At 30.8% G+C, this 13,582-nt stretch overlaps 2 protein-coding genes across 2 annotated transcripts; one reads left to right on the top strand and one right to left on the bottom strand.

The window, feature by feature from the left end:
- Positions 1-268: 268 nt before the first annotated feature.
- On the bottom strand, positions 269-2,248 carry LOC115718807 (uncharacterized). The gene is made up of 4 exons (XM_030647630.1): positions 1,876-2,248; positions 1,448-1,754; positions 976-1,390; positions 269-820 (listed from the first exon to the last, which is right to left on the bottom strand). The coding sequence occupies exons 1-4, from the start codon at positions 2,246-2,248 to the stop codon at positions 269-271; spliced, it is 1,647 nt and encodes a 548-aa protein (XP_030503490.1).
- Positions 2,249-4,047: 1,799 nt separating this feature from the next.
- On the top strand, positions 4,048-4,997 carry LOC115707529 (protein GLUTAMINE DUMPER 3). Its single transcript, XM_030635533.2, has one exon. The coding sequence runs from the start codon at positions 4,200-4,202 to the stop codon at positions 4,686-4,688; it is 489 nt and encodes a 162-aa protein (XP_030491393.1). The 5' UTR covers positions 4,048-4,199; the 3' UTR covers positions 4,689-4,997.
- The last annotated feature ends 8,585 nt before the right edge of the window (positions 4,998-13,582 follow it).

Below are 13,582 nucleotides of genomic sequence, written 5' to 3'. Positions count from 1 at the left end.
AAAAATAATTATTATTACATTTTTTTTTTTAAATAATGGTTAAATTTCATTAAACTAATTCATCCAAAACCAAGGATGCAAAAACAAAAGGTAAGGAGTCTCTACTGAAAGTACGGTCAGCCTCAGAAAGAGAAGATTGCGCCAAAACATGCGCAACTTTATTAGCAGACCGTTTAGCAAAAATAAAAGAAACAATATCAAAATCAGCAACCAAAGTCATACAATCATAAAGAATATGGCCATAAGGAGAAGCCATAATTTTGAACTTTTACAAATCATTAATGACCCTTAAACAATCTGACTCAACGACAACATGTGACCATCCATTTGCTTTACTCCAAGAGAGAGCTTCCTTGATTCCAATGGCTTCAACAATATGAGGTTGCAAAGCACCTTCTCTAGATAAGCTTCTGGCCCCCAAAACCCAAGCCGCAGCAGACCTTGCAATCAAACCCAGACCATACCGCCCTTGGTCGGCAAAAAGTGCACCATCCACATTAACTTTGACAAAAGGGAAATCAGGTGTTGTCCATTGCTCCACAGGTAGTGCAGTTGGCCCGCTTAAGCTTACATCCGTGGCATTAAGTTTTTGAACATTAAACCAATCAACATAATTTAACTGAGCCATTGCCACCACCTCCCTCGCATCAGGGTGTTTGGAGTTCCAGACCAACTCGTTACGATGAGTCCAAATTGACCAACAAACCATACCGGCCTCAAGAGCCTCAGCCGTATTCCACGATCCCAAACCCGCTTCAAACCAACTTGAGAACAATATTGCATCAGGCGCCAAGCAGTAATTGGAACCTTGCTCCAGCAACTTTGAGCAAAAGAGCACCGCACCAGCACATGCAGAGTCGTCTCAGGAGCAGCAAGACAGAACGGACATGTTGCAGCAATTGGAACATGTTTTATGGAAAGATGAAACCAAGTTGGGATACTGTTGGTAGAAGCTCTCCACAGAAAATTAAGAACCTTTGGAGGGAGCTGTAACTGCCACAAGAGCCGCCAGAACCCAGGGCTATCTGGGATATCTCTGTTGGATTTCATTGATTGAAGTAGCGAATATGCACTCTTAACAGTGAAAACCCCTGACGCATCATGTAACCAGTACCACAAATCAAAATTCATATGACTACTTAGCGGAATTTTCCACACCAAAGCTTGATCTCTAGCAGTGAGCACATCAGCTAATACTTCCCCATCCCATTCAACCAGCCCGACCTTCATTAAAGAGTCGACCGACTTTCCCACAAGCCTCGGATGGACAGATTCAATGTAAGGGTTCATCTCATTAGGAAGCCAAGGCTCAGACAAGATATTAACGGTAGAACCATCACCCACCAATCGCCGAACCCCAGCCCGAACGAACTCCTTGGTCTCAAACACACTTCTCCAAATATAACTCGGATTACACCCCAAAGTCGATGTGAGAAAAGACCCTTACGAAAAGTATCTAGCCTTGTAAATTTTCCCCATCAAGCTATTCCCACAAGTCAAAAGTCTCCACCCTTGCTTAGCTAGTAGAGCTAAGTTGAAGTCCCTTAAATCTCGAAATCCCATACCACCATTGCTCTTGTGTTTTGTGAGCTTGTCCCAGCTTAGCCAGTGTATGCCTTTATTCTTATTGGACCTCCACCAGAACTTGGTAATAGCTCGCTCAATGTCCTGACAAATTCCAACAGGAATGAGAAACACATTCATTGTATAGGCCGGAAGAGATTGAACAACTGATTTAATAAGAACTTCCATTCCTGCACGAGATAGAAATTTATTGTCCCAAGACTGGATCCGCTTCTGAACTTTGTCCCGCAAATAACCGAAGATGACATTTTTATTCTTGCCTACAGTACTCGGGAGCCCCAAAATACATACTGTGCTCAGTCGCTTCATGGATGCCCAGAGTAGCACAGATGGCCTGCTGCAAATGAGATGAAGTATTAGTGCTAAAAAAGACAGAAGACTTCCCAAAATTAACATGTTGTCCCATTGCAGTAGCAAACATCCTAAGCAATTGAAGAACCCGATTCATCTCACCATTGGTCGCCTTACAATACAAAAAGCTGTCATCCACAAAGAGCATATGAGAGACACTAGGCGCTCCATTAGCCACTTTACAACCATGCAGCCACTTCCTCTCTTCAAACTTGCGAATAAGAGCAGAAAAAGCTTCAGCACATGCCAAAAAAAGATAAGGAGATATAGGGACACCTTGTCGTAGGCCTCTACTAGGCACAATAGGCCCCATAGTTCGGCCACTACTCACAATCTGGTACTGTACCGAGGACAAGCATCCAAAAATAAGACGAATCCATTTATCAGCGAATCACAACCGAGCAAGCATAGCACATAAGAAATGCCAATCCACTCGATCATAAGCCTTACTCAAATTCAACTTCAATGCCATAAAACCATCCTTGCCCACTTGCTTTTGCTTAAGATAATGTAGAATTTCGAAAGAGACCATAATATTATCAGTAATCAACCTGCCAGGGATAAAAGCGCTCTGATGCTTGGAGATAACCTCAGACAGTAATCCCTTCATTCTGTTAGCAAGAACCTTAGTAATAACTTTAGCCATGACATTGCAGAGAGAAATTGGGCGTAACTCACTCATTTGCTCAGGGTTCTTCTTTTTGGGGATTAGCACAATATTCCTATTATTCAGCCCTACCGGCATTTGTTCGGTTGCAAGGAAATGTTTAACTGTATGGATCACATCACTACCAACAATGGGATCAGGTGATGCACATCCTATCTCCACTCTTTCATTTTAATAGCAATGTCAGAGACCACTGATAAGTCAACTGAGGCTTATACATTGTCCTTAATTAAGATGATTGCCAACTGAGGCCCTCCTACGTAGAGATACTATGGTCTATCAATAGGGCACACAAACATTTGTTACTCCCAAATGAGCGCCACTTTTAAGATCGAGGATAAGTGCTACCATAGGAACTCAAATTCTCAAAGACAACCAAATGACAGACTTAGTGTAAAGCCATCCAACCAACTACACCACACACTCGGTGGTCTTTTTTAAATTTGAGAAAATAAAAAAAGTTAAATACCATTTTGGACTCTGTATTTTGTAAAAATTACTGATTAGACCCTCTGCTATTTTGTTAAATTTGACAATTCAAACCATGTGTTTATCAAATGGTACAAAATAGACCCTGAGTTTAATTTTTCGTAAAATTAAAACTTAATAGTAATCTGAACTGGAGGTGTTAGTACTAGATTGATTGCAATTTTCACATTTGTTCGTACTAGATATTGGCTTCAGGTTAATTATACTGGAAATATAAATTACCAAAAATTGAGTTCAGAGTCTATTTTGTACACATTTTAAAAAATACAATGGCTAAATTATCATTTAACAAAATAAATAGTCCAATCAATAATTTTTACAAAACACAAAGTCTAAAAAAGTTTTTACAAAAAAAAATAAAATTAAAGGATAATTAACATTTTTATTCCCTAAACTTTAACATGTACTAAATCATGCCCCCTAAACTTTTCTGGCCGTTAAAAATTCTCCCTGAACTATTGAGATTGTTAAATTTAAGGACTTTTGTCTCATTTTATTTAATTTTACTATTTCAGTAATTGTTTATATACTAAATCATGCTCCCCAAACTTTGATATCTACCAAATCATGTCTCTCGAACTTTGACATGTACTAAATCATACCTCATCTATATTAGACTTTTTTTTACTAAAATTGGACAAAAAATTTTAATTCCAAAAATCACAATAGTTCAGAGGACATTTTTAACGACTTTAAAAGCTCAAAAAACATGATTTGATACATGTCAAAGTCTTAGAGGTAAAAATATTAATTAGCCAAAAATAAAATCTTTAACCTATAATATAGCCTTTAACGTGATACATGGTCAAAAAATCCAAACACAACCGGGTCGGGTTTTTCTTTATAACCACGCAACGAACCCCTATTGGCCGTAACCAAACAGTCCCAAAACAAACAGAGGATTATTATATCTCACAACCATAAAACAGAGCCAAACACGTGAATTCAATTAACCAAACAAACAAACAAACAGACCCCATAAAATCTCACTATAAATTAAACTTCAACACCATTTTTTGTTCTCCATCTCCTCTCATTTTCTCCTTTCCCAAAACCGTTTTCAAAAACGCCATAACTAAACAAAGACCCGTTTTCAAAACGGAAAAAAATGAGAACAATCAGTTCCACTGGTTTATCACCTTCTCCGGCGACGGCCACCGTGGAGGGTCAGAGATCACCGTGGCACTCGCCGGTTCCGTACCTGTTCGGAGGATTGGCAGCGATGTTGGGATTGATTGCTTTTGCGTTATTGATATTGGCTTGTTCTTATTGGAGACTTAACGGTCAAAACAATAATGACGGCGAACGTGATGATAACAGAGACTTGGAGAACGGTTCCGGTGACGGAGAGAAAGATTCCGTTAAAGGGGTTAAGGTTTATGAAGAAAAGTTTTTGGTGATTATGGCTGGTGATGAAAAACCAAGTTTTTTGGCTACTCCTGTTTTTGCTAAAGTTTCGATTTTTAATGAAGAAAAAACTGAGAAAATGGAAGAGAGAGAAAATTCTGATGAGAAAGTTAAACAAGATCATGATCATCATCAAGCTTTGGATGATCACCATGATCATGATGATGATGAAAACAGAGAAGAAGAGTGAGTTTTTTCTTTCTTTTTCAAGAGAAAGGGCATTTATGTCTTTTCACCTTTCTTTTTGATCACGTGATCAGGTGAAGTGAGTGAACTAACTGATCATCAAGGGCTTTTCTTTCTTTTAGCTCATTTTGTTGTTGTTTTTGGGTTTTGGAGGGGTTTTTGGTAATTTTATTTTCGGGAAATGTAAATTTTTGTTGAGAGAGTAAGAATAGTTATTAATTATTATTATTAATTAAATATGTATTAATATTATGGTAATGAGAGAAGATAAACATCTCTTTCCAGCTATTTACAGCCAAAATTATGTCTTTTAATTTTTATTTATTTATTTATTTTTGCACTTTACTTTGTGCCATGCAGTTTTTTACAGTTGGCTTATATTATCACAATTCTCTCTAATTAAGAAAAAAAAATGAAAATTAAGAATAATGATTATATGGACGTAAAATTAAAGAAGCTAATTACGAAACAAAATTAGTAAAATAGCAAAATGTGATATTTGATGTGGTTTGAGTATGGTGGTTCGTGAGTCACATGTAAGATTATGACTTTGTTGATTTAAGTACTTTTTCTCTTTAAATAACAGAAATTTTAGCTTTAAAAAATGTAAATTTATAGAGTTTTCGAAATGTGTTTTTTTAAATCTGAATGTTTGAATGTAATAATAAACTAGAGTTTAATCCTTGTAGATTTTAGACATAATTTTATTAAATTTTATTATATTTATCTCTTTTTTTATTCTATATCTATTAATGTAATTATCTCTTTTTTTTACTAAAGTAGTCATTGGAGTTTCTTCTGAGAAAAAAAAAATAAATAAAACTAAAACTAAAGCTTTAAGTATAATATTGGAATATTATATCATTTCTAAGGGGGACATTTTGTCGAGTCACTCATTTCTAAAAAAGAGTAAAAAAAACAAAGAGAAAGAAAAAGAATAAAGCATGAGAAAAAAAATGACGACATTTTTATATTCTCGAGTAAATTAAATTAAAATTAAAACTAATTAATTAATTATTATTATTATTATTTTTTTTTGTAATTTGTGTGATGACTGAGATTTGAGATTGGGGAACAAGAAAGATGAGAGAGAGGTAGCTTTGCTTGTTTTACAATTTTCTTTCTTTATTGGGAGTGGTGATTTTGACACGTGTAAAGATATGATTGGTTTGGATGGCAGGCAAGTAAGTGCCACGTGTTGTCGAGTTGTCCGAGGTGTGCGGCGACGCGGAGCCGCGTATGTGTTTTAAATTTTTATTACTATAAATAAATAATAAATAGTGAACATTGGAAATAAGTTTTGTTGTTGGTGTGTACTTCAGTACTTCACTATGTACTATTTACTAATTAATAATAGTAACTCAGGTGTTTTATTTTATTTTTTATTCAGTTTCCGTACAACTTTTTAATTAAAAAAATATAAATTCAAAATTAAAAAGAAAAAAATAAAGAGACAGAGCTGTCTCTGTATACTCAAATTTGAAATTTTAGTAACATTGAGCCAATAATTACAAAGAGTACTTCCATAAAAAAAAAAATAGAAAGATAATAGTTATTAATTTAACTATTTAAATATTAAAAAAAATTATCACATAAATATTTAAATTTAACTCTCTATTGCAATAAATATATAAATTTAAATTTTTTACGGTAATAATATTTAAGTTATATTTTTAAAATTTATGTGAATACCTCACAGTTAATTGTTAAGTTATTATCCACATTTTATTTTCTTATGGCTATTTAAGATTTTTGTTCCCCAAACTATAATATATGCATTATTTTACTCATGAACTTTTCAACCTATTACAAATAGTTTTTAAACTATTCATAGTATTATAAATTGATCATTTGTCTAGTTTACAAATAAAATAATAACATAATTGCTTAATCAATTGTCACATTAGGGATAAAAATTATATATTTTAAAAAATTATTAAACTAAAAATCAATTAATGATTAAAAAAATAATGTAAAAATAAATTTAAAAATTAATTACACATGTGGTTTTGACATAACACTCATGTGATAACTAACTAAGCAGCTATGTCATCATTTTATTTCTCATGTGTGATCAAACTTAAAAGAAAGAACAATTTACAATATTGTGAATAATTCAATGATAATTTTTAACAGACTAAAAAGTTCAGGAACACATTAATGGACTGCAAAAAATCTTACTTTTAGTCACAATAAGACTTTGTGACTAAAAGTAAAAAAAATGTGACTAATTATAAATATCATTCCTACGTTGTGACTTAAAAGTACGTGAATAAAGTATTAGTCACAAATATTACAATTTGTTGTGACTAAAACTAAATTATTGACAACTTGTATCTAAATATTATGTTTTAGTCACAAGTAACTTTTTATTGTGACTAAAAGTCATTTAGTCACAAAAAATTTATGTTGTGATTAAAAATTTGTCACTAAAGATAGCCTTTTTTTTGTAGTAATGTATAGGTCACAGTTATAATCTTTTCTTATAAATATATTTAATTTAATTTCAAATAAAAATAACTAATGACGTAGACCAAATAGAGACTGCCACTACAAGAATTAGGGGCATTACCAACGCCCCTATTACTAACGACATAAAGTCCTCACTAAAAATACAATTATCAATAACGACATTACAATGTCGTTGGGACTTTTTTTATTTTTTTTATTTTTTTTCAAAAATACAATCAACAACGACAAAATTACTCCCAACGACAATGTCGTTGGGAGTTTAAGATCCACCAACAACATTGTCGTTGGGAATAATTTTGAATTTTAACCGTTGTTTGAGCGGCAAAATTTCCCCCCAAAGACAGCCCCCAACGACATTGTCGTTGGGAACTGGCTGACACGTTGCAGTGTGTCAGCCAGTTCCCAACGACAATGTCGTTGGGGGATGTCGTTGGGAATAAATTCTTATATCCTCTAAAAAACCCTACCCCCATTTCAGAAATGCATTTCCATTTTAATTTTTTCTCCTCTCCTCTCGCCTGAGCACATCTCAAAGTCACCCTCTCCTTCTCTTCTTTCATTTAATCAAACCCAGTTTTTTCATCTATCTGAATAACACATTTTGACCACCCGAACCATCGGACCACCACCTTGTGGGGTCCTTTGACCGTCGCTTCAACGTTGCCGGAGCACTTCACCTCCGCCGGACCACCTCCCCGCCGCCAGGTAATGTCTTTTTATTTTTTTAAAATTTTATGTGTAATATGTATATTTTTAGTTATATTTATATATTATTTTTTGAATATGTTTTGTTTTAATATTTTGTTTTTATTTTTTGGTTGAAGTTTTTGTAGATATTGTTGTGTTAATATCTACAAACAACTAAAGTTATATCTCTATATCGGAATCGCACTGTAAGTGTTTTTTTTTTTTGCTTATACTTATCATGTTCACTTGCAAATATTTGTCATGTTAAATTGTTTTACAAATAAAAATAATTTTGCATATAATTTTTTTAAAAAACAGATTTATTATAATTTTTAAACTTAAAAATCTGATTATGCATTAAGAAATTTTTGTAATTTTTTTTTTTTTTTGTAAATGTTTATAAAGTGTGATGTAATTTTTGTTTATGTAAAAAATAGTAAGTGTGATGTATTTGGAAATTTTTGAAATATTTAGAGGAGATTTTTATATTTTTAGGTATTTAAAAAAATAAATGTTATCTGTTGGAAATTTTAATAAAATTTTGAGATAAAAACAATTATGCTAATTTGATAATTTAAAATTAACTACTAACTTTATAATAAAATTATTCTAAAGTTATAATTAAAATTAAAATTGATTATTTTTTAAATAAGTAATTATTTTAAAATTTTAATGAATAAAGTTTAACATTGAATAATGTAAATAAGAAAATAATTTTGTTTATTTTTTAAAAAATAATAATAAAGATTTATGTAATTAGCAAATAATAAATATATAGATAATTAAATAATTATTTAATCACATAAAATTAATTTAAAAAATTAAATATCTTTTTATTTATAATCATATCATAAATATAATTATAATATAATGTGGAGAATAGTTGATAATTAGATATTTTTCTTATATTTTTTTAAAAAATAAAAATAAATAAGTTGATAATTAATAAATAAATATAAAGAATTTAATAATTAATAAGAAAATAAGTTGACAATGAACAAAACTTGTGGAGAATAGTCAGAAAACATGTCATTTTCAATATAGCAATTCCTCTAAACCTATATAGTTATTATATATTTTACATATATCCTATGTTTAACTGTATCTTGAAGGTTTATTTGCAACACTATATTAATATTTACTTTATTGTTGGGAGTTGGATTCTGAAATAGTGTGGCTTTTGTTAACTACGCAAGTTTAATTATAAATATATGTTAGTAGTATGTCATAGAGCCATATTAACGACTGTGTCCAATTAAAATGTGATATTTAACTTTTATTACTCCAATACTACTATTTCCATCAAAACGTGGCTCATTCAAATGATCTCATTTGCTATACATGCATTAAGGAAACCAATGCATGTAGATCTTTACTTTTAGCATTTCAAAATTAACACATCTCACCAATTCAGACCTTTTTTCTCAATTCACTTTTTGTCAAATGTAGTTTATAACTATATCAAATGACTGAAAATTAATAGTTATTTCCTTATGCCTCTTTATTTTTTTTTACATTATTTTTAAAAACAAATGTTTGAATAAATATCCATTACCATTTTTATTTTTATTTAATATACAATAATCAAATATGCATATCTATAATTAAATCATGTGATATGACATTACCATTTTGAATCACAAGTAAGATCATCTTTAATACAAAATTTTAGATATTTTATTAATTTTGATAAAAAAAATAAATAAATATTATGTTTAATATAATATTTATAATTATACTCTACATAATAGCAATTTAAGAGTAATTGTTATTATGTAGAGTATAATGTTCAGATGCCGCAAAATGTTCAGACGTCGACACAAGGGCAGCAATATCAGAATACATCGCAGACGATGCCGACACAACCATGGGAGCAGACATCTCAAATGATGCCGACATATTTAGGACAACAGACTTCTCAAATGATGCCGACACAACAAGGGCAGCAGACATCTCAGATGTTGCCGACACAACAAGGGCAGCAGACATCTCAAATGATGCCGACACTACATGGGCAGCAGACATCTCAGATGATGACAAATTCGTAAATGCCGCCATACTACCCACAGATGTCGGATATTCCTGGGTCGGATGTTCCTGGAGATGCTAGTGATGAGGACGATGCTACTACAAACTTCTTTTAGATTATTTATTTTAATTTTACGAACTATCGGTTTAATGTTTATTAATATTTTATGAACACTAATTTATATTTAGGTATGCAGTATTGTAATGTTTGTGACTCACTTTTTATTGCAATATTAGTGACTCTAAATATTTACTTTTAGTTAAATGATTTCATATCTTAATTGTAAATAATTTTATATATTAATTAATTAATTAAATAATTTTTATATAATTAAAAAAATATAAATTTAAAATAATTATTTAATTTAATAATTTTAATATAATATTATATATTAATAATTAATGAGAAATAATTGTAATATAATTATTTAATTTTTTTTAAAAAAAGTTCTTCAATAACGACATTGTCGTCATTGATAATAGTATCAATAACGACAATGTCGTTGTTGATGTACTCAGGTTTAGAAAAAATAAATAAAATAAAATATTATTCCCAACGACAATGTCGTTGTTGATAATTTTTATTACCAACGACTTTAAAAGTCGTTGTTGATAATTGTTTTTACCAACGAACTATTCCCAACGACTTTTTACCAACGAAATGTCCTCATTGATGAGTAATACTAACGAAAATGGGGGTTTTTACCAACGAAATTTGTCCTCATTAATACTCATTTTTCTTGTAGTGTGCCGTGTGAACATTGACTTGATACTTAACAGTCAGATCATACAAACAGAAGTTCGAGATATATAACTTATGTATTATTACGGTCAAAAATTAAATTTAGGTATTTATTTATAGTCGGAAGTTAAATTTAAGTATTTATGCTGTAAATTATTTTTTAAAAATATTTGAATAACTGAATTGATAACTAATTTTTTTAAAAAAATTTATTATTTATATTCTATCTTCATAGAATAATATTTATTTAAAAATATATTTTTTTATTAATTATTTTATTAGGGTTTATCACATTTCTTTTTATATGTAAATATGTGTATATTAATATTAAAAAAGATAAAATTTTTGTGATGTATTATAAAAAAAATTAATATATGATATAAAGAAAATAAAATTTTAGTGATATATTTTGAAATTATAAATTATAGAAACTAATAAGAATGTTATGAGCATTGCTAATAAATATTAGTGGTGTCCAACGTCATTAGAAAATAACATTGTACAAGGGGCAAATAATTGTCAAATTAAAATACATAAATTTGATATTAAATTATACTAATAATAATAAGATACTTTTAATTAGTGTTTAGTTCTCTTTAACATATTTCTTTTTAAATAGGGTGTGTGTTTGAAAGTAACTGTATAATTATTAGTTACTGTAATTTTTACCTTAGTAATAGACATCACAGTAAATATACTGTATTTAAATATCAATTAGTAATTGCATATGAATTTTTATTTTCATGTTTGGCAAATAAATGTGGCCTGTAATGACTTAGTTTAATAATATTAATCAGCTAAAAATAAATTACTTTGAATTACACTCACTTCGAGTTACATAGTAGTTTTTCACACTTCTCTAGTGTTATTCATATTTTGGAAGTGTTATTAGGGAGTGAGATTTGAAAAAATAAATTATTGTGGCGTATCGTAAATACTTAAGTTTAACTTTTGGGTGCAGATAAATACCGAAATTTATTTTTTTTGTGGTAATAATACATAAGTTATATTTCTTGAATTTCGGTAAGTACCTGACCGTTAATTGTCAAGTCATTATTTAGGTGTCATTTTCTTATTAATCTTCTTCTGTAGGTATATTAATTTTAAATAAAAACAAAAATTTAATGACCTAGACTAATCAATGATTATCACGTGGTCATTGACTTGACACTTAAAGTAAACGATTATAATTACGGAAGTTTTAAAAATATAACTTAGATATTATTACCATAAAAATTAAACTAAAATATTCACCTACAACTGATGGAGTTAAACTTAAGTATTTATGCCGCAAATTACTCTTAATTAAATAAAGAGATTACAAGCTATAAATAGTACGTAGGACTAGTTTACATAGAGTAAAATTTGTCAAACTAATAATATGAATAATAAAATTTATAAAATAACCTCACTTAATTTATTCTATGCGACTATGATAATCGCTGTAAAGACCGCCTATGAATAATACTTTGTATTATTAATTATTTAAGGTTTATGTATTAATAATTATGGAATGCATATTTTAGAAATATATTTTATATATCATATATGTTTTTATGCTATTTTATATTTAATTACCTAATTTCTGTGATTGTGTTCGGAAGCTGTGGAAAGCGACGTTGGGCCTAGAGAGTTGCATTTTATAATTTAGATTATTATCGGGATATTATCGTTAAATAGTAGAGGCGTTAGAATTTTCGGGGATCAGTATTTGACCATTTTGCCCTTGAGGGGTTATAATTATTTTATTTGGGTTAAGGGGCATTTAGGTCCTTTCTTCTTTTATTTTGGCTTGTAGTGGGCACTAGAAGCAGCCATAGGTTTATGTTGAATTAAAAATTAAGCTTGAGCAAAGGTTTATGGTGAAATAAGTTAGAAAATTTCAAGCAAATCCTCATTTCTCCCTCTCTTTCTTTCGAACCATCATCCCAGCAAGGAGAGGATTGTTTCTCCGCTAAAGTTCTCTAATCTCAGCTAGATATTGAACATTTTGAATCAAGGTAAACCCTCTTAACTTTTTATTGAAGTTTTAGTTGAATTTTGAGTTGAACTAGGTGAAATTAGGTTGAATTGGGGGGTTGTATATGTATATTCAGTTTGGATTCATTTGTTGAAGTTGAATAATGGTTATTCCTACTGTTCTAAGCTAGATTTAAGCCCTAGGTTATGAATTATTCAAGTTAGAGCTTAGAAAACCTAAGTTAGGTCTTTAATGGTGTTTTTGGATTTTGTGTGAATTGTTGAGATTTGTTGCTTGGAACTGGTTTATTTTAGTGTATACAGGTATTCTGGAAGTTTTGAAAAGATTTGGGATTGTTTTGAATTAAGGGGAAGGATTTTTGGGTTCCCAGCTCGAGCCGAATTCGGTTCACAGGGCCCTGTTGCAACCGATCGGAGGTTGGTCCCGTGAACCGACTTCGGTTGGGAACCGGCTATGGGTTGGGGCTTTTTCCCGAACCCTAGTTTTTCCCGTTTTTAAGTATTTTAGGGTGTTGGCATCCTTTTTATCGATAGGGTTAAGTTTAGTTTCTATTTTAAATCCCCGATAAGTGTTTTAGCGAGTCTCTCATTGGATTTTAAACATTATGGTTTAGGGCCCTGTAAAACGTCGAGTTGCACTTCCACTCAGGCTGACCGGCACACTTGAGCAAGGAACGAGGTAAGATAGCGTAAGAATATATATATATATATGAATGTATATGTTTATTTTGAATATTAATGTGGTTACGGTGTTACCAACACGAGTACCCAGGGTACGTCGTGTTCGTGGTACAACACTTAGTAATTCCTGGGAGTACAGTTAGGACTCTACCAACACAAGTACAGAGTTGGTACTTTAGTGCATTTGGTATAGTAGTCGTACTACCCTTAAGAACGTTCTTAACCATTTGGTGAGCTTCGTTGTTAAGCTCAGGGCAGCTTAATCATAAAGCTGGCAGCGTGTTATTTTTATATATTTCTTGCATATC

The sequence above is a fragment of the Cannabis sativa genome, chromosome X, assembly GCF_029168945.1.
Source record: "Cannabis sativa cultivar Pink pepper isolate KNU-18-1 chromosome X, ASM2916894v1, whole genome shotgun sequence".
Lineage (NCBI taxonomy): Eukaryota > Viridiplantae > Streptophyta > Magnoliopsida > Rosales > Cannabaceae > Cannabis > Cannabis sativa.
The sequence above is the reverse complement of the archived record's forward strand: the minus strand, read 5'-3'. Positions and strand labels throughout refer to the sequence as shown.